Source organism: Neofelis nebulosa, chromosome 9 (genome assembly GCF_028018385.1).
Source record: "Neofelis nebulosa isolate mNeoNeb1 chromosome 9, mNeoNeb1.pri, whole genome shotgun sequence".
NCBI classification, from domain to species: domain Eukaryota; kingdom Metazoa; phylum Chordata; class Mammalia; order Carnivora; family Felidae; genus Neofelis; species Neofelis nebulosa.
Genome location: NC_080790.1, coordinates 30,262,979 through 30,289,385, shown reverse-complemented (window position 1 = coordinate 30,289,385; position 26,407 = coordinate 30,262,979). Strand labels below are relative to the sequence as shown.

Here is a 26,407-nt window from a genome sequence, read left to right as displayed (position 1 = left end):
CATATGCTACTGGTCCATCTGTGTTGTATTCAGCATACAATGGTTCTTCTACTAGACTTGTTTTGTTTTGTTTTGTTTTGTTTTGTTACTATCATAGCCCTAGTGTCAATAACTGTGCCTGGTGCAAGGTAGGTGCTCAGTTAATATTGTTAAATGAATAAATGTGAATATTTTACTAAATTTACTACTCAAATCCTCAGTTACTAGGAGACCTCATTTTCTGGTCTTAGCTTTTTTCTTTAAAAATTTTTTTTAAATGTTTATTTACTTTTGAGATAGAGAGGGCACAAGCAGGGGAGGGGCAGAGAGGGAGGGAGACACAGCATCTGAAGCAGGCTCCAGGCTCTGAGCTGTCAGCACAGAGCCTGATGCAGGTCTTAAACTCACAAACTGTGAGATCATGACCTGAACCAAAGTCGGATGCCCAACTGACTGAGCCACCCAGGTGCCCCTTAGCTTTTTTCTATACATACGTGTTCTGGTCTTGCACCATCACTAGATTGGAAGCGCACTGTGAGTAGGAACCTGGTTTTATTTGTTTTTCCTTTTATCTTTACAATAATTTGGACTGTGGTGGGTAATAGGTATTCTCTAAAGATGTGATTTTAACTGAATGAAAAATGATCAATTTTATTTTTTTTTATCATAAGACTACTAAAAATACAGTCATAAACAAGAAATTTGGCAGAGAAAACAGCTAATGTGTCTTTGTCTGTCAGCTTGAGGGCCTATATAACACTTTGTACTTCTGTGGCATAGAGAGCTGGGGTTCTGGGACAGCTCTGTTTCTTGCTCTTTAACGGCCTATTTGCTTTATTTTTGGCTTTCTAACTATGTCACAGATGGTGTAGGTCAGTGGTTCTGCAAGTGTTGTCCCAGAATAGCAGCATTAGCATCACCTGGGTACTTGCTAGAAATGCAAATTCTCAGGCCCATTCCAGACCGAGGGTGGAGCCTGGCCCGAGCAATGTGTGTTATAGCAAGTCCTCTCTTTGATTCCTTTACAGTACAGTCTGATGATGTCTCTGAGTGGTCACACTGTCTTTAGGAGAGAGGGCTGCTAGAGGCAACAGTTGTGTGCCAAAGAAAACCAACTTGCAGCCAGAATTTAAGAGAGCAATGTAATCCAAAGTTTTTCAGAGGGAACAAGTGTAGTTTATAAAGGTGTTAGGATATAAAGCAAATTATTGAAACTTCATTGTATGCTATTACTTAGCTTAAGTAAAGTGTATTATTCACTTTTATTTTTCAAGGATTTCTCTTGTTATTTGTGAGTTTATGCTCAAATGGAAAGTGAGAAGCTTAAATTGGTCAAGTTTTCTCATACTTCAGATTTTTGCAAAAGTGAGTGCTCTGCCCATTGCAGATGAGCAAGAAACAACTGAAAAGTGTCCAACCCAAGCTAATATTTTGCGTATTTTTCTTTTTTGAAAATGCTTTACAGTGATTTCAGTTTTGAATTTGAAACCTTTTAAGATTTAGAGTACAAGATAGTTTAAATGGTTTCAATAAATTAAATGGTACATTTAAAATAATTTGTTTTTAGATATTCCTGTGTGTGCAGATAAACCTTAGATATAGCAGGTTTATATTTCTTATATATGTCCTCTTGACAAATTGGAATTGGAAAGTAATACAGAAATTAATTTTTGTTTACCATGTAGACTTAGGTTGTAAAATATCCAGTTATTGCTGTTTTTATGTTTTTTTATTTCTTTTTTTTTTTTTTTATTTTTTTTTTTAAATTTTTTTTTTTTTCCAACATTTTTTATTTATTTTTGGGACAGAGAGAGACAGAGCATGAACGGGGAGGGGCAGAGAGAGAGGGAGACACAGAATCGGAAACAGGCTCCAGGCTCCGAGCCATCAGCCCAGAGCCTGACGCGGGGCTCGAACTCACGGACCGCGAGATCGTGACCTGGCTGAAGTCGGACGCTTAACCGACTGCGCCACCCAGGCGCCCCTATGTTTTTTTATTTCTAATGGTTAGGAAATGAAGACCTAATTTTAGGTAAATAATGTAAAATCTTAATAAGGCTTGTATGCATTCTAACTTTTATTTTCCTTGAAGGTAATTCCAAAGTTTTCTTTTCAAAAATATGTGCCATTACCGTTAGGTTTCCCTGTACACATAAATGGATGTATGATGATTTACAATTTAAAAAATATTCTATCTGTAATACTTGAAAGCTATTTTCATGCTTTATCTACTTGATCATATTGAATTTACTTCATTTTTCTACTTTTTTTCTTAAGATTTCAATTGCATGTCATAATCTTTTGTTCCTGGAACTCTGGAAAGTTCAGAAAAGTTCACTCCAAGAATGTTGAGGTGACATTAGTGAAGGCAGAAGTGAGAGTTTTAGAAAGTAGGCAAGTTGTAGCTTACGTAGTTCAGAGGGAAGTGAGCCTATGCAATGAAAAATTCAATTACTGAATGCATCACTTCCATATTACTGGACAGTATCGGAATATATTTGCTCCCTAGAAATCTGTCTCTCTTAGTTTAGAAGGAATTCTGCTATAGTGGTGTGCAGGGAGAACTTTTAAGGGGCCCTTTGGACAATGTATTGTCTGTCATATCCTTGTTGTAATACTCCCACTATGTTGCATGTGTGCCTTGAGTTTTCCAGGTGGTGATTCATTTATGGTCTTGGACTGTCATCTTAGTTCATTTGTGAGAATGCTGTGCTCTTTAAGGGCATAAACTCAATCTCTTGGTGCTTTTTTTTTTTTTTTTTCTCTTTTATAAAAATAATGTATTTGGATTGAAACATCCAAGACCAAGTCTACAAACTGGTGGCTTGTGGAGCCAGATCTAGTGACTTAATTTGGCTGTAATCGTTTTTAAGTTTTTCAGTTAAGGGACTTTTATGCATAGTAACATGCCTATAGGACAGCATTCAGAAGGCATAAGGAGGGACATGTACATTTAAAGGTAGTTTTAACTCTATTCTTCTTTCTCTCAGCCACCTGGTTGTTTTCTTTGAGGACATTCAGAATGGATACATATTTGTGAATCATTCCAGGGTTATTACTTATACAGAGAAGCATAATAGTATATTTACCTTTTTTTTTTTTTTTAAACCAAATGGTTGCAAACTACATACGTTGTTCTGTGTTTTGCTTTTATTTTCATTTAATCTATCTTGGAATTCATTCTATATCAATATAATAAGAACTGTCTTCTTTGTAACAAATGGGTAGCTTTCCTTTGTATAGATGTAGCCCACTTTTTTTCCTATTTTCTTTGTTTTTTCCTTTCTTCCTTCCCTTCCATTCTTTCTTTCAGTCTTTTCTTCCCTTCAGTCTCCGTCTTCCTCCTGCCTTTTTCAGTTAAATAATCCAATTCAAACAATAGTATCTTAATATTAGAAAAACCTTTACCTGGGATTTACCTTTTATTTTGAAAGGGTAGAATTTATGCCAGTTATTATGTTTTAGACTCAGGTGATTTTTATAGAGAAAATTAGTCTGTCAGAACATGTGTTTTCAGATCTTTTGTTTCTAACTTTCTGAGTAGAGTTTTCCAGAGGGAAAAAAATTTAAGACATCAGCTTTTTCTTCCTTTTTTTTTTTTTTAAAGATATTAGTTGACCTGATTTTCTATTAGTTTTATTCATAATTAATGTAACCAGTTCCCTGTAGATGGACATTTGGATTATGCATACATTTTTGGGTGTAATTTTTCAATATATCATTTCACACATGTGCAAATATATTTGAAGGGTAATGATCTAGAATTAGAATTGCTGAGTAAAGAGTGTGTGCATTTGCAGAGTGGATGGATGTTACCAAATTGTCCACTGTAGTGAAACTGACAAATGCCTTTTTCCCCTGACATATTGTTTTATTACATTATTGAAGTTAGTCTGATAGAAAAGGGGAAATCTGATTATAATTTCAGTTGGTATTCTCTTACATGTGACGTTAAACATCTTTTTAATAAGTTTGAGCTTTTTGTATTTCCTTTCTATCAACATGTCCTTTGTATGTTTTTCTGTTGAGTCCTTGGAGTCCTTGATTTTTATCTTATTGCTAGGTGCTCTTACTATATTAAGAAAAGCAAACTCTCGTGATTTGTGATATGACTACATTTTCTATTTTGTTTTGACATTTGTCAAAAAAAGAATTATCTTATTTCTCATAATAGTTTTTCAGTAACTTTTTAATTGCTATATGTGTAAATATTTTTTGAGATAAAATTTATTAGTCTTTTATGGCTTTGGGTTTTGTCTTATCCTCAGAAAGGCATTCCTAACCCTGAGATTATTAAAACAAAAGCAAACCCTACCTTTTTTTCAAATACTTCGGGGTTCTTTGAAAAATTTTTAATATTTGTTTTGATGTGAGAAATATTTTCCAGATAGCTGCCCATCAACATTTATTGAATAGTCCATGTTTCCCCCAGTGATCTGCAGTGTCCCCTTTAGCTTATACCAAATTCCTCTATATATTAGGTTGTTTTTTTTTTTTTTTGATTGCCCATACCATAGCTCTCTGTTCATGCATCAGTACCACCATTTAAGTGACTATAGAAATATGTTTTAAAATATTTCGGGAATTTTAAATAATTTGTTTATTTTGCTTATTTAGTTTTCCACTTATACTTTAGAATCATTGTGTGCTGTATTCTTTGCATGGCTTTTATTTTTTTATTGAAAGATTTATTCTAATCAGCTTATTTTTGTTATTATAGACAGGATTGCTTTCTATAATTATGTTAACTTTTTATAGAAGCTCATTCGTTTTAATTTTTTTAAACTTTTTTAAAGTTTATTTATTTATTTTGAGAGAAAGAGAGAGAGCATGTGCATGCATGCACAAGCAGGGGAGGGCTAGAGAGAGGGAGAGACAGAATCCCAAGCAGGTTCTGTACTCTGAGTGCAGAGTTCAATCAATGCAGGGCTCGAACTCATGAACCAGTGAGATCATGACCTGCAAGAGTTGGATGCTTTACTGACCGAGCCACCCAGGTGCCCCTTGTGGGTTTTAATTTATTTTAATACATAGCCAATTTACTAAAATTCCTCTATTTTCTTAAATACGTTTGTAGTCAGTTTCCTTGGATTTTCCATGTATCCACTTGTATCATTTGCAAATAATGATGATTTTATTTCCTCTTTTCTGTTTTTAAACATTTCTTTCTTGACTAATGGCATTGGCCACCACCTCCAGAATATGGTTAAATATTTGTGATGAAAAATGGACATCCTTGTTTTGTTCCTGATTGTCAGTACCTCTTGGGTTTTTCCATTATGCATGATGCTAACTTTGAATTGAACTTGTATCTTATCATATTAAGGAAGTTGGTACAGTGTTTCAAAATTAAGAAGAAAATTTAGATCTTGTATTGACAGAACTGTCGCAAGGGTAATATACATAATTTTAAAAAAAATTTTTTTTACCATTTATTTATTTTTGAGAGACAGTAAGAGCGTGAGCGGGAGAGAGGGGCAGAGTGAGAGGGAGACATAGAATCCAAAGCAGGCCACAGGCTCTGAGTTGTCAGCACAGAGCCCGATGTGGGGCTCGAACTCACAAACTGTGAGATCATGACCTGAGCTGAAGTCGGACACTTAACCGACTGAGCCACCCAGACGCCCCCACAGAAACCATTTGACGACAAGTTGTCACCTAATCTGATAGCCTGTTGTTTCCCACCAAATACTTTAAAAGTGTTTATTTCCTATAAATAAGTACTATCTTATGTAACAACATATAACCATCAAAATCAGGAAGTTAACACTGGATATATTACTACCATCTAATCCTCAGACCCCGTTCATGTTTCATCACTTGTCCTAATAATGTCCTTTTGTACCCAAATCCAGTTTAGAATCATACATTATACTTGGTTTTCATGCCTTTTTAGTCTCCTTCAATCTAAAACAGTCTTTCCTTGACTTTTATGACCTGATACTTTTGAACATTACAAGAAACCTAATGTAAAATGTCCCTCAAGTTGAGTTTGCCTGTTTCCTTATGATGCATTTCGGGTTATGCATCTTCGGCAGAAATACCACAGAGGTGTTCTGTGATCACCAAGAAATAACACAGATATTCCTGTTAATCTTTTTTGTTTTTCTTTCCAGGTAACTCTATCTTCTCTGCAATCTTTCTCTTTAACAGTTCTGGGTCTTTTATTTTTGTTAAATATTTAATCCAATATGTGAATTGACAGGAAGATGGAGAAGCAAGTGTACTGGGAACACAAGGAGTGGTTGGTGGGTTCAGAAATGAGTCACAGTAAAGACTTTTCCAGTATTATGGACTGAAGTTTGAGAAGCATCCAGGGACCACGATGGAGACAGAAATAAAACTCGAAGGATATATAGTGGAAGACATTGATCGTTGATGTTATTATTACTTTGATTACATAAGTATGCTGATTAGATTATTATTTTTATTAAAGCCATTTTGAAGAGTATAAAGAATTCTATGCCAAAGCACTGTTTGGTCAAACCAGTTGGACTATCATATCCTTTTGTCAGGACTTCCATTTTTGTCAGCTTTAAATGAAATTATTATTATGCTTACATAAAATAATGATTGCCTTGTAGAGTACATAATTTCAAAAGGTTTTATGATCATTAAGTGTAGGTAGTGTAGATATTTGATGCCTTTTCCTTGTGTATACAATTGTTTTTGGATGATTTTTAATTCAATAAGATGGAAATAATCCTTTTAATTGCAATGTAACTTTTTAAAAAATATAATTTATTGTTAAATTGGCTTTCATGCAACACCCAGTGCTCATCCTAACAAGTGCCCTCCTCAATGCCCATCACCCACTTTCTCCTCTTCCCCACCCCCATCAACCCTCAGTTTGCTCTCTGTATTTAAGTCTTTTATGGTTTGCCTCCCTCCCTCTCTGTTTGTCACTCCTCGCCTCCCCCCCCCCCCACTTCCCTTCCCACATGGTCTTCTGTTAAGTTTCTCAAGTACTACATATGAGTGAAAACATATGGTGTCTTTCTCTGACTGACTTATTTCACTTAGCATAATACTCTCCAGTTCCATCCACGTTACTGCAAATGGCAGGATTTCATTCTTTCTCATTGCCAAGTAGTATTCTGTGGTATATATAAACCACATCTTCTTTATCCATTCATCAGTTGATGGACATTTAGGTTCTGTAACTTTTAAGAGCTTACTGAAACGAGAACAAAAACAGCACTACCTTCATTTTTAAAGTTATAAGATGCTTGGTGAATTGGATTTTATGTTCATTATGGCATTGAAAAAACAGAAAGGAATGTTATTCAAATGGAGTAGAAGTAAGTTTAGTGGCTCACTCACTAAACCTTGGTTGGACAATCCACAATTTCTTAGGGATGTGGTAAGGTCATCATTAAATACAAGTTATTGCTTGTTAAAGCACTGTGGAAATATAAATAACATTGTCATCTGGGTTAATGTAATAGAAATGGGAGGGGAAAACATGAGAACAGTGAAATTGATATAGCAATCTTTGAGGCCCCTTAAATGCCCTGTGTATTACTTTAACTAGTTAGTGTTTGCAACACAGTTTCAGTTCCTTAAGTGGAAGTTACTATTTCAATTCTACATGTCTTTTTAGATATTCTGGAGAGCCACTTTGCCCAAGCTGTGTTTCTGAAGACATGAGTTTTACAGTTTGTTTACATATTAAACCGTAGGGTTTGTTTTTGTTTTTTTTTTTTGTCTTTATTCCTTGGAGGGGCTAGGAACCTCTGGAGGGCCATTGTCTCTGATTTTCCTTTTTTGAACTTTCACTTTTTTCCCTGCATATTAAATCTCCTAAAAGGAGGTGGGGTGAAAGGTAGGGATTGAGAAAAGGCAGCTACTTTTCATTTGTAGGGGAGGTCCAGAATAAAGTCTTTCAAGACAATCTCAAATCCATCATAAGATTTAAATATGTAGTGAAGCTCTGAGAACTGTTACTTTGCGATGATATTATAAGAACTCATGATTTTATTTTCCCCCTTTCCCCATCTTCATTTTTTATAAAAGAGAAATCCCCTTAATGCCACAACATTTGAGCAAACTATACTGTATTCTTTGCATATGTCTGCATTTATATTGATTGTTTTAGATTATAGACTCTTAGAGGATATACATTACCTGTTTTAACATCCCTAGTCTGAAGTAAAATGTGTATTAAAAAAAAAGTTTTTCCCCCTTGCAATCAGTGCCTTTCTATATGCTTACATATTTTGTGACATATATGTAAAGGAAGCATATTTGCATCTAAGTGCCCTATCTTCCAAGAGTTCTTTCTTCAGCTGAGTTAAAAACTTTTTTTGTTTGGTCCAAACTGAGTTTTGTCTTCTTCTTCTTTTTTTCTCTACTCAGGCCCAGATTGCCTTCCTTCAGGGGGAAAGAAAAGGTCAAGAAAATTTGAAGAAAGATCTTGTGAGGAGGATCAAAATGCTGGAGTATGCTCTTAAACAGGAAAGGTAATTCAGTGGGATGGAAGGCTGTGTTCTCTTTAAAGACTGGACTAATTTTTGTTATTCCTAAAACAAATCCAAATGTTAATACTTTATACTTTTGAATTACAAAAATAGTACCTGTAATGCACATTTACAAATGGTTGTAATATTGAATGTTATCGTGACTGTTTAATGGTCATGAACAATAAACCGATTTGTATGATTTTTTTAAAAGTTTAGCAACATTTTCCCCCTGCCCTGTCCTTTCTAAGGAAATTTATGTGCTTCCTGAGCTGTCATAATCCATTTCTTTATGGGATAGAACTCGTTTTTGAGTTGTAAAGGAAATTTCTCTAATGCCTTTTCCTCATCATCTGGTATTCAGTTTGGTGTATTTTCTTTGGGGAAAGAGCAGACTGGATTGAGAACTTTTTCTAGACTTTTTTGGTATTTTGTTCCTTTGCTATGAGCTATTCATATCTCTCCAGAAGTGAATCTTCTCTTTCTGTGTTGCTAGTGTCTAACCTCGGTTCACAGGGAAAGGACAATAGGTCATAGATGAGAGTTTAGGAAATTTTTGTATGAATTAAAAGTGTATATGTTTTAACAGGTGGTCTTTGGAATTTTTTGTCAGCAACATGAGACAGTTTTTTTGTTTTAGGTAATTGAGTACTTGATAGGTGATACTGAAATTCTCTATTTTGCTTGTTTTGATCACACGCTTTTCTCACTTTTTTTTAAGTTGATGAATGGGCTGTTTGCAAAACTGTCATAAAATAGCATTTAACAGATAATATTTATGGATATCAAGAAATAGATTAAACTTTATTAGAACTCATTTTCACCTTTACGTGAGATCTTTAAATGGCACAAGAAATTGAAAACACGTTGACCTCTTGGTAAAAAAGAGATGATTCTTTTTTATTCCTTGAGAGGTTGATTGAAAGCTGTATTGGAGAGATGGTGTGGGTGAGGAACTACTTTTAAAAGTGTGCAATTTGGGAATATTTGAGATTTCAAGCAATTTAAATTACAGGTGTCATCAAAGAGAAAGAATAATAACATTAATGGCGACTTTATTAAGTACTGTGCACCAGGCCCTGAGGTTTAAAAACTAAGTAACTTGAGTAAGTAGAGTTGCAAAGTTGTAGTACCGCTGTGGTTCGGATCCTGCAGGTCTGTCTGATTCTGAAGTCTGTACTCTTTACCATCTATCATCATACAGTAGAATTAAAATATACAGGTACTCAAGTAACCAAGGATATTGCATGCGCGCGGCGTGTGTGTGTGTGTGTGTGTGTGTGTGTGTGTGTGAGAGGGGGAGAGAGAGAGAGAGAGAGAGAGAGAGAGAGAGAGAGAGAGAGAGAGAGAGAAAAGCCCTCCTCATTAAATATAGCTGTATTGCTGTATCCATCCAACTTAAGCACTGTGCTGGAGCTGAGTATAAACAAGGTCCTTGTCCTCGTCCTTAAGGGCTCAGAGTAGCGGGAAACAGACTTGTAAACCACAAAAATGCAGTGCAGTATCACGAGTGCTATGGAAGATGTCTGTACAGGGTACAGTGGGGTCACAAAGAAGGGAGTGGTTATTTGGATCTGGAAGGTAGAAGTAAGTAGAAGTGAGGATGTAACAAGAGGAGGTGAGACTTGAACAGCATCATAAAAAATCAGGTGTTTGCCAGATAAGCAAGGTTCAGGAAGTAGAGAGTGTATGTTTGGCAGGGAACAAAGCAGTTTGGTGCGTTCAGAAATTTACAGTCACGGTGTAGGGAGGAGGGTAAGATGTTAGTTGTGATTTGATAAGTGATAATGATAGATGTGGGCAAGAACCAGATCATGGAGAGCCTAAGGAGTTCAAAATTTTATCTTACATATAATAGGAAACATTGAAGGTTTTTCAAAACCTTTTATTATAAAATTTCTCAAGCTTATAGAAGTTTCAAGAACTACATGCCCTTTACCCAGATTCACCAGTTGACATTTTGCTATATTTACTGGTATGCTCATTTTGTAGACATACTGCTTTTTTCCTGGATCATTTGCTACTTAGATGAAGACATTATACCCCTTATGCCTCTAAATACCTCCGTATATATCTTCTGCGAACAGGGACAGGGACATTCCCTTATATAATTACAACTCATTATCAAAATTAAGGAAACTTAGTGTTGATAGAGTTCTATTGTTTAATATAGCCCATATTCATGTGTTCTGGTGATGATCTTTATAGCATTTTTTTTCCACCAAATACCCCAGTAATGATTTTTATAGTATTTTTTTTCCTGGTCTAGGAATGCATATTGCATTTAGTTGTTGTGCAGTTGAAAGGAGCATGGACTAGTGTGAAGTAGATTTTAGAAAGATCACCCTGACCTCAGTATGGGGATGGACTGGAAAGATCTGTTAGTAGAACCAGGAAGATTCTAATAGTCTAGGATGAGAGATTATAACATAGTAGCTGCTAGAATAGAAGAGGCATCAGCTATGAAACATTTTAAGTAGAATCCATACAAATTGGAGATGACTGGATATAGGGGATGAGGAAGAAAGATAATTCAAGAACGATTCCCAGGTTCCTGGCTTGAGTGAAAGTTTTGTTAAATTATCAAATGAATTAAAGATTAAGAAATGAGGGTTGAGGGGCACCTGGGTGGCTCAGTCGGTTGAGCATCTGACTTCAGCTCAGGTCGTGATCTCACAGTTTGTGGGTTTGAGCCCCGCATCAGGCTCTGTGCTGACAGCTCAGAGCCTGGATCCTGCTTTGGATTCTGTACCTCCCTCCCCTGCCTCTCCCCTGCTCATGCTCTGTCTCTTTCTTTCTCTCTCAAAAATAAATAAACGTTAAAAAAAAAGAAAAAAGAAGGGTTGAAAAGCAGATATGAGAGTAAGGCTCATGACTAGAGATGTATACTTGGGGCTCATTAATACTGTGGATAAAGTTGTAGGAGTAGTTGAAACAAGCAGTTGAACAAGTTCAACAAGTAGTTGAAACAGTGTTGTGGGAAGAGAAGAATCAGCCAGAGCCACAGGAAATGGAAAAATTTGAGGAAGAGGGAGAGGAAGAAGAACCAGCAAAGGAACAGTCGGAGAAGGAAGGAGAGAGCAGTATATTGCAAGCAAGCTAAAGAAAGTGGGAGTTTGACAATTGTAGATGCCACACCGACTCTAAGTAAGCTGTAACCTGAAAGTAGTCATCCAGATTTGCCAGGTCAGAGCTTGTAAATGGCCTTGCCAGAAGAGCTTCAGGGAGGTAGCAGGAACACAAACCAGATCACAGGGGTTTGAGGGGTGAGAAGGTCAGATAAAGTAGAGACAGATATAGTCGCTTATTTTTTCAAGTAGTTTGACTTTGAAGAACAGAAGAGATAAAGAACTGGCTGGGTCTAGGGAAGACATTTTGTTTTCTTTCAACTAATGGAGTTCTCCTGGAAAAGATTTTGTATCTTCTGAGATTTATGGAATGATTTGAGATTATTCCTGATACTATGGCACTATTTAAGTGTAATAAATTAAGGAGTAACAAAGCATTTCTTTGTGGATTAGACTCTTAAACACTTCAGTTCTTTAACTCTGAAATTATTTTTCTAATGCCCTAACGCCAGGAAGTTTTACAGATTTTGGAGTTGTAGAACATTTCAGTTCTTTTGATTCTGAAATTATTTTTCTAATGCTTTAAGCAAAGAATTTTTAAGAAGTTTTTTTTTTGAGGAAAATTTGAAACATAAATGTAAAGAGAGTAATATCTTCTATATACACCTCCAAGCCTTAGCAGTTAATGTTCCTGTCAGTCTTGCTTCATCCTGATCTATTTTAGAACAGCAAATTCTAGACGTCTTGTCATTTAACCTGACACACCTAAGTGTAAGGATCATAATTTAGAATTGCTGTGTTATTGATTTTCTTAGTAGTCCCATTTAAAAAGATCCAAAATTAAGTGAAACTGAATCTTTAACATTAGAGAAAGATTACTCACCTAGCAATGAATTTATTTAAGGCATTCCCTAAAGTATAATAGAATATGCAAAATGAGCAAATGTATATCTAATTTTTCAAGAGTACACAGTGTGTAATTCAAGATTTACTCAGGAACTTCTATACTGAAAAACCTTAAATACTATATAAAATACAATTCTGAAACATTCCATTTTTTCCCTGTTTCTCTCTTACATCTGCACTACTGTAAAAACCCATATGTCCTCTTTGCCTGTAATAATTCCATATTCTAATTCATCTTCCACGTTCACAGGATTCACTTTTTGAAATACAGATTGTTCTATCCCTGCTTTAAAATATCTAGCTAATTTCCAAGTCCTTTTTTTTTTAAATTTTTTAATTTTTTTTATTTGGTACTTCAAGTTCCAGATTGAATTTTGTTTTTTCCTTCCCAAGTTCTTAGTAGAAACTTTTACAGCCAGGCCCCTTTCTAGTCCTGTACACACACACACACACACACACACACACACAGATTTTTTTTGACCCATTGTGTATTTTTCCCCCACTTTTTCTTCTGACAGAAATACTCTTCATCAATTTATTTGTCTGACTAAAAACCACTGGTTTTTTAAGGTTTAGCTAAAATCTCATATGTTACCTTCTTTTTGGTAGCTCTCCTTGACACCACCTTTGACAGAATTAGATAATCCCTTTTCCGAATTCCTATAACATTTGATGTAACGCATAACTCTTTTTTTAAAAATGTTTATTTAGTTTTGAGAGAGAGAGAGAGAGAGAGAGAGAGAGCGCAAGCGGGGGAGGGCAGAGAGCGAGGGAGATACAGAATCTGAAGCAGGCCCCAGGCTCTGAGCTGTCAGCACAGAGCCCCATGCGGGGCTTGAACTCACTAAGAATGAGATCATGACGTGAGCCGAAGTCAGACGATTAACTGCTGAGCCACCCAGGCGCCCCTGATATGACTCCTAACTCTTAACACAATGTGCTGTAGTTATTTTAATCTCTGTCTCTTAGGCATCTCCTTGCTCCGCCCTAAACTGACTGTAAACTGCAGGTCTTTCCCATCAGCCAGCACAGCACCGGACCTGTCACGAGAATTCAGAACCTGTCCGTTGATTTAATCAAGTTATTCTGAGCATGAACATTTAAAATGTGATTTGGATGCTATGTCATATTCCTAGCACATTATAATAGACTTTGAAACAAAAGTATAATGGGACTTCTTTAATTATTATACAATTTTTATGCTTTTTTAACCCAATAAAGGCCAGTTGGAAGGCCTAGCCACATATCGTACATAGAGTTCTTAGATAGGAGATCTGCTATTTATTTACAATCTGATTTAGACAAAAAGATTAGGGAACAAGAAGATTGGTAGGTAACACAGATCAAGTATTAAAACTGTAGGAAACAATATGAGTGAATTTAGCATATTGGCTTCAAAAGGAATGTTACTAAGTTGAGAAGAGTTCTGGGAGTAAATTATTTTTCAGTGACTTTAACAGTTCAGTAGAGAGACCCTGCTTTAAGGGAACGCAGTCTGTGGTAAACACAACAGTTCTTTATTTATTTTGTCTAATTTTTTATGAAATGTCAGTTTATAATATGTTGTTTTTGTTACGTATATTGTAAAGAATATTTTCTATTCCCTTTTTTACATAAACTCTGTTGCAGTTTTTCCTAAGACCACTAGAATGCACTATAGTGTAGTATTTTGTGTTTGAAATGTTTTTCTATATATGTATATAAATGTACTCCGTAATATTTTGTTGATGCTTTTATTCTGCCCTCAGACCAGATACTTTCAATTGCTATTTGGCTTCTAGGAGGTATTGTTATTTTGTTTCATTGTAGATGAAAAATCTGAAACTCGACAGTTACATTAAGAATCTTATGTACTTTCTGGTAACTGTAAGTAAAGTGGCTTTAAATATCACTGTCTAATAATCAACATTATTACAAATACATTGAAATAGACTAGGAAATGTTTAATCTGGTGATGAAATCTTTGTGACTCACAGAAGCATTAGGAATAGAGAAAAACATACTCTAGTTAATTTGGAACAAAAATATTTACTAAAATTAAAAAAAGAAATATATGCATATTGTTAATTAAGCAAATAATACAATTTGGTCTCCTTTATGTATCAGTTCATTGATTTCCTTTCCAAAAGGAAATCTTAGTAACTAATGGCTTATGTATTATGTATCCTTCCAGAACTCTTCTATGCATATTAAATATATATAATATACATATATAAAGCAAATATCCTTTTTTTATTTCTAATGGGTATATATTATCACAAAACATTTTATACATATGTAAAACATATAAAGACTATTATAAAATCTATTCATATACCCACCACCTACCTTATATAGAACATCAGCTGTTGTAATTTTCATGTTTTCTTAAGATTCCCCTCTATATAAACTTTGATTTTTCTGTTGTAACTGCAAATGAATATGAATCCAGTACTTTGCACATTTGAGCAAATAATTTTCCTTTATATCATTTTTGAAATGATACTGAAATATTGAAACTTTAAATATTAAATATTGAAATATTGAAACTTTAAATTTAAATATTGAAATATTGAAACTTCTTTATGTTAAGTACTCAATTAGTTTTATAAAAAAGTTAACTTTCAATTTGGCTATATTATCCCTTCATTCCTTCTTCATTACTTTGGTTTTTCAAATTATTGTGTAACCTTTTTACATTGAATATTACAAATGGCCTCAATATTTTGGGGAAGCAAACCAATCAAAACATAGAAGTACATGAAGTAAGTATGGACATTTTTGTTGACCTTTACAATTTTTACCTTATCTGCATTATTTTTCTGATCTCAGATTTAATCATCTGAGATTTCACTAACTGATTTCACTAACCTAATAGTGAAATCAGGTTAGCCATAAATAATTACATTTAGCTAGCTTTTAAAGGGAAATAGATAAGAATTTCTGTTTATAATTCTTCCTGATTGCTTCCTGAAAAGGCAAAGGATATCTTGACTATTAAAAAAAAATTTATTCATTCCTACTGAAATAGCTTATTCAACATGAGTGATTTGGGCTGGTTCCCCCTCCCTCCTTTGGATTGTTTACTATAATGCCTTCTTGGCAAATCATAATTGCCTGACAAGGCAAGGGGTATTACAGATGATTTAAAACACTTTTTGGGTATAGTCGATACACAATGGTACATTAGTTTCAGGTGTACAATATAGTAATTCACCATCTCTATATGTTATGCTATGTTCACTACATTTGTAGCTACCATGTGTCACCATACAATGGTGTTACAATATCATTGACTATATTCCCTGTGGTGTGCCTTTTATTCCTGTGACTTATTCATTCCATAACTGGAAGCCTGTATCTCCTACTCCCCTTCACTCATTTTGCCCATGCCTCCAGCCCCCTTTCCTCTGATAATCCTCAATTTGTTCTCTGTATTTATAGGTCTGAGTCTGCTTTTTGTTGTTTATACTCTTTTGTTTTTTAAATTTCACATATGAGTGAAACCATATTTGTCTTTCTCAGTCTGATTTATTTCACTTAGCATAATACCCTCTAGGGTCCATCCATGTTGTTGCAAATGGCAATATCTCATCCTTTTTTATGGCCACATAATATTCCATTGTATATACATACCACTAGATGACTTTTCTTTTTAAATATGTAAATTTTGAGAAAGGTTAGTCTTCTATAGGCTTATTTCACAATCCAAACTTATCTACTGCTTTTATAGTAGAATTGTACTTTGGCGATCATCAAGAAAATTTGAATACTATAGAAATTAGGATGTTATATCGTTCATTTGTAATTATACAAAGATTTGTGGTTCTCAGTGTTATTCTATTTGTTATGATGGCACTTGATGGTATGACAACAATAAAATAATAATAATGACAAGCACTTTTTATTACTACTTTGACACCATGGAAGGCTATGATGACTATTCCTATTACATATCCTAAAGTTAATTTAAATATATTTTAAGATGGTTTGTATTTTCTTATTTCTTTGTTAGAGCCAAATACCACAAGTTGAAATATGGGACAGAATTGAATCAGGGAGATATGAAGCCTCCAAGCTATGATTCTGGTAAGCTAATTTTAAAGGAAGTTTAAGTGATTAAAAAGAAGTTGATACCTAGTTTTTTTGTAGCAATAATACTTATGATGGCAAGTTAATTTCTAATTATTTGCATATTAGTTATTTTTTCTGACCTCCTCATTTTTGGCACCAAGCATTTAGTGTCATTTAGATTATTTTCCAACACCTTCCTTCCTTTTCCCTCTTCCCCTTTCTTCCTCCTCGTCGTCCCATTTTCTCCTTTGTTCTCCACTTACTGGAAGGACCAGAATTCATGGAGTAATGCACTGACATAACTGTGTCTTGTTGGGTTTCCCCGATGTTAATGGGAACTTTGAGATGTGCTTTTTAAAGTACATCATGCCCTTGAAATCCTGAGAGAAAGAGAAGGGATGATGGAGTTCAGAGACTTCTCAAATACAGAGAATTCCTAATCTCCTCAACCTCATCCCTCAGCTGCAGGTGCAAGATTGTTTTTGGACTCTCTCACCCATGGGAGTTTTCTGCAGCTAGACCATCTTTTAACAGCTAAAACTTTTATTATCTTTTTGTGTTATTTCTTCTTTTTTCTTTTCCTGTCTTTTCATCCCTACAAAAATAGCACTTTGTAAACAATCAGATATTAAGGAATATAGATGTAAATGACACATTAGTAGGTATAAGGGATAGTAAGAAAAGTTGTTCAAAAGTTACCATGTTTCAAATGAGAATGTTTTGACATAATTTCAGATTAAATTTCAAGATCAAATATCTGAAGATCTCAATTATTGTTTATATCATTTGCTGAAATACATGCCTTGGGCTTAGGTGCTTTGTGTATATTAGCTTCAAATAGTTACTCATAAAATAGTTACTCTTAAAGATGACATTGCTCTAATTTTACCTAAGTGAAATTTGAACCCCGAGAAGTGGAGAAACTTGTACAAGGTCACACAACTATTAAGTGATGGGAATATGGATCTGAGCCCTGGTCTGTTGACTCGAAAATTCACATATATATTTTTTAAGTTTATTTATTTAATGTATGTAATCTCTATACCCAGCATGGGGCTTGAACTCATGACCTCAAGATCAAGAGTTGCATGTTTTTTCCGCTGAGACAGCCAGGTGCCCCATATGTATAGAATCCAAAATTCATATTATTCCTATTTTACCACACTGCTTTTTGTTTGTTTGTTTGTTTGTTTATTTTGAGAGAGAGAGAGAGAGAGCGAGCATGAGCAGGGGAGGGACAAAGAGAGAGAGAATCCCAAGCAGGCTCTGCACTGTCAGCGCAGAGGTCGATGTGGGGCTTGAACTCACGAACCGTTTGATCACGACCTGAGTCGAAATCAAGAGTCTGATGCTTAACCACTGAGCCACCCAGGTGCCCCAACCACAGTGCTTGTATATTTGACAATGTATGAAAAAAAATTTACAAAGTAAGTTCTGAACGTGCCGCTGATTTTATAATTGAATTCAGTGTACACATTTCCACAGCTGAATATTGAGTCCTTGAGATTTAGAGTGGTACCAGTTGATCATTGGCATGGTTTTTTTGCTTTGTTTTTTTAAATTGTTCTGTCTTACTCCGGTGTCTCTTCTTTTGACTTGAGATACACTTAAATTAATTTTGTTTCCTTTTTTTAAATGTAGGCTATTTGTTAAAGCCTGTCCTAAAAGTTACCTTTTCTGATTCACAGAAGGGATACAATCAGTACTTTTATATAAAGTAGTTTATTTCCTAAGTTTTCAATACTAATTTAGGAGTAAACTTTTAATTTAGTTAATGTTTTCAATATTAATTTAGGAGTAAACTTGCACCTAGTAAAGGTCTAGTTGCAATATATACAACATGTTTATAAGTAAACAAGTGGCTCTAGAAGAAGTTTGACTTTTATGCGTGTAAGTTCTTAACTCTGCCCTGACACTTTAAATACCTGTGGTATTAATCTTTCTGAGATTGTTCTGTTCCTTATCTGAAACTGGGAAAAATAGAGGAAATAATTCCTACTTTCAGGTTTATTTTCTTAGTATACAACACATAGTACCAAGGGTGATTTCATCTACCGATCTCTCAAACTATTTATTTACAAGTATTAAATATGTAGTGCTTGTCAGACCTAGCACCAGATTCAGTGAATGAGATAACAGTGCCTTACTGGATTTTTACAGGGGAGATAAGAAAAAAGTGATTACAATAAAATGACCTGTATAATGGGGAAGGTAATAGGTGTTAAGAAGCACAATAGCAGGGGAACCAAGTCTAGGCTTAAGCAGTCAAGAAAGCCTTTTTTGCAGGAAATGAACAGTTAGCGTCTGAAGGACAAGTAAGAACTGGCCAGGGAAAGTGAACTTACTAAATTATTGTTGAATGAGAGGTAAGGAGAAAGACAGAGGGAAGATATATGGCACATTTGAGAAATAAAATAACTGGCTAGTAGAGGAAGGCCGGGGAAGGAGTGTTTCTAGATGCAGCTAGAGAGTTAACCAGAGGGGCAGATGGTAAAGTATGTTACACGTGTCTCGTAAAATATGTTAAGGATTCTCATTTTATCCTAAGAGTTTTGAGAAGGCATTTGAAGGATCTTAACTCTCACGATCAGATTTGCTTTTATACCCCACGGGCGGCAGGTGTGGCAGGCATATGAGAGAGGATCTGGATGGGTGATGGGACACACCTGGCTGAGTGTGGAAAGCTGCCTTCACAGGGCACTGACAGTGGAGATGAAGAGGGTGGGTGTGTTCAGGAAGTACTTAGGAAGTAAAATCTGCAGGAATTCGTTCTTGTTTCTACGTAAGGGATGAAAAACAGGGACACTCAAAACTCAAAGATGGCCCCCACACTGCCAGTTTTGCAAACTAGTTCAGATGTAGATTTGGAAAATGATGGGTTCACTCTTGGATTTATTTGTCAGGCAGTCAAGTGAAGCTGGCTGGTAGACAGCTGGCTATGTGGGTCTGAAGCTCCAACCAGAGGTCTGGGTTGGATATGTAGATTTGAGAGGCCTCAGCATGTAGTACCGAGGGCACTGAGGTCGCTGGAGAGGAAGAACTCACCCAGGGACTTAATGCACAGTAAGAGGAGGACCAGGATCTCTAATACAAAACTGGTAGAAGAGTAGAAAGCTGGAAAGGAAACTGATAAGAATTATCTTAACGGTGGGAAGGAAACCAGGAGAAGGGAGGGATTCCACAGGAAAGGACTCTACAGCACTGTGAGTAATGGCCAGAGGTTCTGAAGAGTAGCCTTAAGATTTAGTGATACATGGGTCATTATTTTGGGCAGTTTTAGGAGAAGGGTGAGGGCAGAAACAAAGACCTGAATGGAAAATGAAGACTCCATTTAGTCATCTTTCAGGAAGTTTAGATTGTGAAGGTGAAGAACAGGGACAGCTGAAAGGATCCATGGGGTCAAGGAAAGTGTGTGTGTGTGTGTGTGTGTGTGTGTGTGTGTGTGTGTACATGCGTGCAAGGGTTTCTTAGAAGAGGAGCAAATAAAAAGGAAAGAGAAGAGGTATTTAAAATAGGAAGGTATCTGAAGAAGTGATAGGGACTGGATTCTGAATTAGCTGGACAATGCTGGGAGGAGTATGTCTTTTATTGTTCCCAAGAACGAATGTAGAAGTTAGGTGTTGGGTTTGTGAGTTTGGGTTTCAGTTTTTTGGTGGGTATTTAATATGATAGCTTTATGTGTAAGACTGGATTATCTGCTAAGAGTGTATGACAGGTTTAAGAAAAGTAGAGAAGGTTTAACATAATAATGAGCAGGAGGACAAACTGATAACAAATAGTAGGATTGAGAAAAGCTAAGGGTCCAGTCAAGGTGTGTGATCATGAGTTTATATAGAAGCATTGGTTTACACCCTTGACAGCTTGGGTGGAAGTTAAGTAGGATGAAAATAGTTAATAATGGAATTCATTGAATTTATGGAGAGACAAAAGGAAGGAGTAACTTGAGGATATTGGCTAACGAACAGTTCCAGTGATAGACCGTGAACTAAAACTAGGGAGGGAAGGAAGTGAAGACAAAAAGGAGGCTAATGGGTAAAAGTAAGGGGATAGGCTGTGGTCTGGAGCAGGCCAGCACACTGGTGTCCCGTAAAGGGCCAAGTAGTAATGTTTGGGCTTTTTAGGCCATATGTTACCTGTTGCAGCTACTGAGCTCTGACATCCTAACATGAAAGTAGCCACAACACAGAAATGAATGAGTGCAGCGGGCCACGTTTGACCTGCAGGCTGTAATTTGCTGGTCCCTGATCTGAGGTCCCAGCTAAATGAAAGAACTAGTGAGGTGGGAGTATGAGCCTGAAGGATATGCTCAGAGAGTGAGTTTGCATCTGTGTCTGTTCTTCATAATGACAGGATCTGAGGTCTGACAGCTAGAGAGGGTGGTGGTTGTGGGGAGGCTAAGGTGGATCACCCACACGAATGTTAACTGCTCAAGATGATGTAAGCGTTTGGTTGCAGAGGAAGCATGTAAGCCTGGTTCTGAGCGTTATCGAGGGATTCGTAGGTGACATTGATGAGGACAGTGAGGAGGAGAGGGTCGAAGGTGGTGTGTTCACCACAGGGTAAACTTTAAAGAAGGAGGAATTTTCCTAGTGCTTGATCTTTTATCCATTTATACTACTTTTGTTTAAACTGATAATCCAGACATTTTCTGAAACATTTTTCACTGTAAAATTCGTTTCCTTTCTGCCTTTTTTTTTTTTCCCGGTTTTGTTCTATTTCCAAACCTTCACATTTCTGTTTTAGGAGAATATTACCCCAGATTATGTTAATCTTATTTATCTTTCCATAGTTCAGTTTCTTCTATTTAATATTAGAAGGCAGGTACTTATTAAAAATAGAATATTTTTATCCAGAGTGACAGATTCTACCTTTTCATCACGATGTTTAAGACCATTTACATTTCACGTGACTATCGATATGGTTAGATTTAAAGTTCCCACCTTGGCTGTTTGTTTTGTTTGTTCAGTCTGTTCTTTGCTCCCTTTTCCTTTTAGATTTCTTTTGGATTCATCTAGTTTTTTGTTTTTGTTTTTGTTTTTTTACGGTTCTATTTTCTCTCTTGCTCACTTATTAGCTATAACTCTTTGCTGGTTTGGTGGTTGCTTCAGGGTTAATAGTATACTTCTTTTTTTTTTTTTTTTTTTTTAAACCGCCATCTATCTTTGAGTGGCAGTATACCACTTCTGTTGTAGCACGAGAACCCACGTATTTCCATTTCTCTCTTTGGTAGTTGTTCTCACATATTTTCTTGTATTATATTATAAGTCACACACTACATTCATTATTTGTTGAAACAATCAATTCTCTTCTAAAGGGATTTAAATAATACAAAAAGTATACATTTCCAGTGCTCCTCATTCCTTTGTGGGGATCCATATTTTCTGGCATCATACTCCATCTGCCTCAAGGGCTTTTATGTATCCTGTAGTATGGGCTGTTGCCGATGACTTCTTTCAGCCTTTGTGTGTCTGAAACATCTTTATTTTGCTTGCTTGCATTGTTTCTGATGAGATACCTTCTATCAAACTTATCTTTATTCCTCTGTATGTAGAATGTGACCTTTTTCTCTGGCTGCTTTGAAGAGTTTTCATTTGATCATTGGTTGTAAGCAATTTCATTATGATGTGCTATGGTATAGTTCCCAGGTTCTGTCCCTGTCCCCCCCCTGCCCCCCCCCCCCCCATTATATTTCTTGTGCTTGGGATTTGTGGAGTCTCTTGGATCTGTGGGTTTATAGTTTTCATGAAACTTGGAACTTTTCAGCCATCATTTCTTCAGATACTGTTTTTTGTTTTCCCTCCCTATGCTGTGATCTAGAAACGCTGTCCAGGCAGTGAGCGGGAATAATCACAGGGCTCACCGTGCTTCTCTTCTCTCAGGGATCATCTTCCTCTGTTGCCTGATATCCAGTGTCTTAACCATGATTTCATCTATTTTGTTTTGTACTTGTTACAAGCAGGAGGGTAAATTGGGTCCCTCTTCTCCAACTGCACTGGAAGTACCACTCAAGTACTTTTAATATTACCAAGCAATTCAACTCTTACCACTTTAAATAAAATCCTCACTTTTTTTGATGTCATTTTTTTTTAAACTTGGTGAAGTAAGAGTGAATCTGATAGTTGATTGAGAGAACTGTGAGTTTAACTTGGATAAAGAACGGTGGGAAAAATTAGGTTCTCATGTACAGAAGTTTTTTTGTTAATCCAAGACTTTAAAAAAAATACGTTACCCAGGGAGTCAGATTTTATATCAGTATACAAATACACTTTATTTTTTAAAGAGGGTGAAGATGCATTCTTATTTGATTTGGCTTAATTTATTTTTTATTAAGATATAATTTACATAAGCAAATTTACCTTTTTTAGTGTTTTCACAAACATACATGGTCTTGTTCCTACTACCCTTCTTCCCCACTCTAATCCCTGAGCAGCCGCTAATCTGTTTTATGTTCCTGTAGTTTTGCCTTTTCCAGAAACTCATATGAATTCCAGGATCATACAGAATAAATATAGCCTTTTGATTCTAGCTTTTCTCACTTAGCACAATGCATTTGAGATTCATTCGTGTTGGTGTGTTCATTCCTTGTTGAGTAGTATTCCATTGAGTGCATGTGTCACACTTTGGTAATAACATCATGAGCTGCCAAAGTAGGCAAAGACAGTTGAGTATATCTGAGGATAGTATAGAAAGAATTCGGGCCATTACTGATGGGAAGTGAAATGATCTCAAAAGTTCTTTCACATCTGAAATTTTTAGTCTTTTGAAATGCCAATGCACATGTTCTCACTTGGCAGGTATAGGTTACTTACTTCACTTAAAAAGGGGGTAGATATATTTAGAACATACCATAGTGTATTCCTGAATTTGTGGAACAATTTGTGAACCATAGTTCCTGAATTTGTGGGTCAATGGAAGCAGATGTGTTGTTTTTCCTTAATATTGGGACATCATTTTGCCCTCTTTTTTTTTTTTTTTTTTTTAAAGTATACCCTCTGAAGTCATCCTGTCCCAAAGTACTCTTATCTTTTTAAGTTATCTTAACCCCTCCCACCCCCCACTGTACTGCTATTTCTTTGGTATATCACAGAGCTTGGCCTAACTATTTTAGGAGAAAAACGAAAATGGAAGACCAAATTCTCATTTACTTATTTCTTTAATTTCTTCTCACTGTAGTGAGAGCATGTAGAAGGAAACAGAACTCTGGAGTCACATGTGATTTCAGCACTTACAACTGTGTTTCTAACTTGGGAATCTTACAATTAACTTGTAAAACTCATCTTGCTCATCTTTAAAATGGGGATTTGGGGTTGTAAAGATTAAAAAAGATAACATATGTGTTTTTAACATAGCATCTGGAACATAGTAAATGCTTAACATCAAAATCATAAAACAAATTTTCCCAATCTCTCTTATATCTCCACTTGAATAAAACCCTGTAAGAGATCACAGTTTCTTGCAGTTCGATCAAGGGCTGATGAAAAGTGTGAACTTTTTGTTTTTGTTTTTGTTTTTGTATTTTTAAAGTTGAGTCAGAGTATAGTTTGGAAATTCTGTAGTCCAGATTTATCACAGAGAGGGCTCTTTTCATTTTACTATCTTAAAAGGGTTCAGCGTCTACCAAATGATGAATTAAAGCTTTACAGGGCTTAGGTGGTTTTCATTCAAGGAATGTCTTCAAAAGAATACTTGAGGTTTTTACTTAATAACTAGTGAAGGAAATAGATGTGGATTGAAATTATTTCTTACCTAGATCTACTCTTTACCAGACCGGCTTTTCTGTCATCATTCCTGAGTACTTTGTTCTAGTTCTGATGTGGTGCTCCATAACATTTTCATTGGACTCCTATTGTATGACTTGATTTGAGTCAGTCTTTGTCCTGGAGGAAAATTCTTAGGCTACTAGAGATTGGGAAAATGTCGTTATTTTAGTTCTGCTACTCTCAGGGGAATCTAGTACCTATAATGAATTTATATTTTGTTATGGAAATTAGATTTAAAAAACAGAATTTACATTGTCCTAAAACATACCTTACAGTGTAGTTTTGCATATTCTGATCTAATAAATTTTTATTGGACATATTTTATGAATTGAGATACTCTCTAATGTACAAAGCAAGGCATTTTTATTATGATTTAATGTTTTCCAGATGAAGGTAATGAAACAGAGGTACAGCCACAACAAAACAGCCAGTTAATGTGGAAACAAGGTCGACAACTACTCAGACAGTAAGTATCCTGTGGTTAAACAAAGAGAAGTATATTTCATCAGGGTACATATCTATAGATATATCTATAGATATATCTATATATAGATATATCTATAGATATATACATATATATTTTTTTTGCATTTGCAACTCAGTACAATAATATTATCTCTTTTATTGTTAGACTGCTGGTATGAAAAAACTTAATTGAATTACTGTTCCTTTTTCATATTACACATTTTCCCCCTGTGGTAGAATTCATTTTTTATTAAATATTAACAAGAATTACCAAGAATAAATTCTTTTATTTTACAATTTTAGCTTTATCAAAGAGTATATATAATAAGTGCTTATTTATTTATTTTGAGGGGGATGGGGGAGGGGCAGAGAGAGAGGGAAAATCCCAAGCAGGCTCCACACTGGGAGCAGAGCCTGACCTGGGGCTCAATTCCACAAACCGTGAGGTCATGACCTGAGCCAAAATCGAGTTGGATGCTTAACCAAGTGAGCCACCCAGGCATCCCTCAGAGATTAATTTTAAGCTTCTAAATTTTAATATATGCTTATGTTTACATTTTAAAGAATTCTGTATTCCTAAAGTTATTTTTGCATCTTTTGTACATGAATATACGTGTGTCCTAATAGAAGTCTAATCAATATTAAGATGTGAAATTTTGGGTTATGTTTTTTAAACTTTCTATTTTAAATAAATTGAAGAGCTTCTTTAATTTTCCCAATTTGCAGATATTGCACTAACATGTACTTTCTCCTATAAAATGTGTTTTGAGACTATAAAGAGGAAACAAAGCTGGAATGAGGTTCAGATGTCAGGTGGTAGGTTATAACCCACTTTACCAGCTCACTGCCTGGCTCTTGCATATCACATTTGAAATTGGTATTCTAATTTGTGCTTCAGTAAAATGAAATTTACTACCTGTTTTGTATTTTGGGGTTTCCTGTGAATAAGTCTACATCTATGGTTTCCAGAGTGGATTTGTGCCGGCCATTCCTTTTGACTAATGGCAGAGAGAATATTAAAATGTGTCCTTTTATGTATTTGTTATCTATTCAAAGTTAAAGAAAATGAGAATTCACTAATATTTAATAAGTGGTTTTCACTGGTGCCCTCATTTTGGTCTTAAATATGATTATGAATTTTTCTTTTTATAAATGAGTGTTCTTAAAGTGATGATTTTTAAAATGAGAAGTGGTTATCATAGTGAGCAATCTGAGAGAGAATTTTCAAAAACTTTTAAAAGATTCACAGTCTGCCCCCTCAAAGAAAAGGTGACATTCTATCAATGAATAAGGAGGTTTTCTTTAGTAAAGCCAACTTACCTATGGAAAGAGCAGTTTTTAAAACCGTTACTTGTAATGTGATTTTGTTGACAAAGATAGGTATGTATCAAATGTTAAAAACAGAGAAATATAACACCTTTGTATTGGTTTGTAAGAACAACTAATTAAATTCAGGAAAGTTAAACATTTATTCAGATTTTAATCAAAACCTTTTTTTTTTTTAAGTTTATTTTATTTTAAAAGAAGAGAGCAAGAGTGTGCATGTGCACATACAGGAAAAGAGCAGAAAGGGAGGGAGAGACAGAATCCCAAGCAGGCTCTGTGCCGCCAACATGGAGCCTGATGCGGGGCTTGATCTCACTAACCGTGAGATCATTGCCTGAACTGACACCGAGAGTCAGACGCTTAACCTACTGAGCCACCTGAGTGCCCCTCA

General features: G+C 35.5%; 1 protein-coding gene across 3 annotated transcripts in view; it reads left to right on the top strand.

Moving 5' to 3' along the window:
* Positions 1-26,407, top strand: part of STRN (striatin) — a 91,961-nt gene that overhangs the window by 23,161 nt on the left and 42,393 nt on the right. For 2 of the 3 annotated variants that reach the window (XM_058683034.1, XM_058683035.1), the window contains exons 2-4: positions 8,338-8,441; positions 16,407-16,480; positions 24,613-24,691. In XM_058683034.1, coding sequence (XP_058539017.1) covers positions 8,338-8,441; positions 16,407-16,480; positions 24,613-24,691 — 257 coding nt within the window. The remainder of the gene's footprint in view (positions 1-8,337; positions 8,442-16,406; positions 16,481-24,612; positions 24,692-26,407) is intronic. The other variant, XM_058683036.1, reaches the window with a different exon arrangement.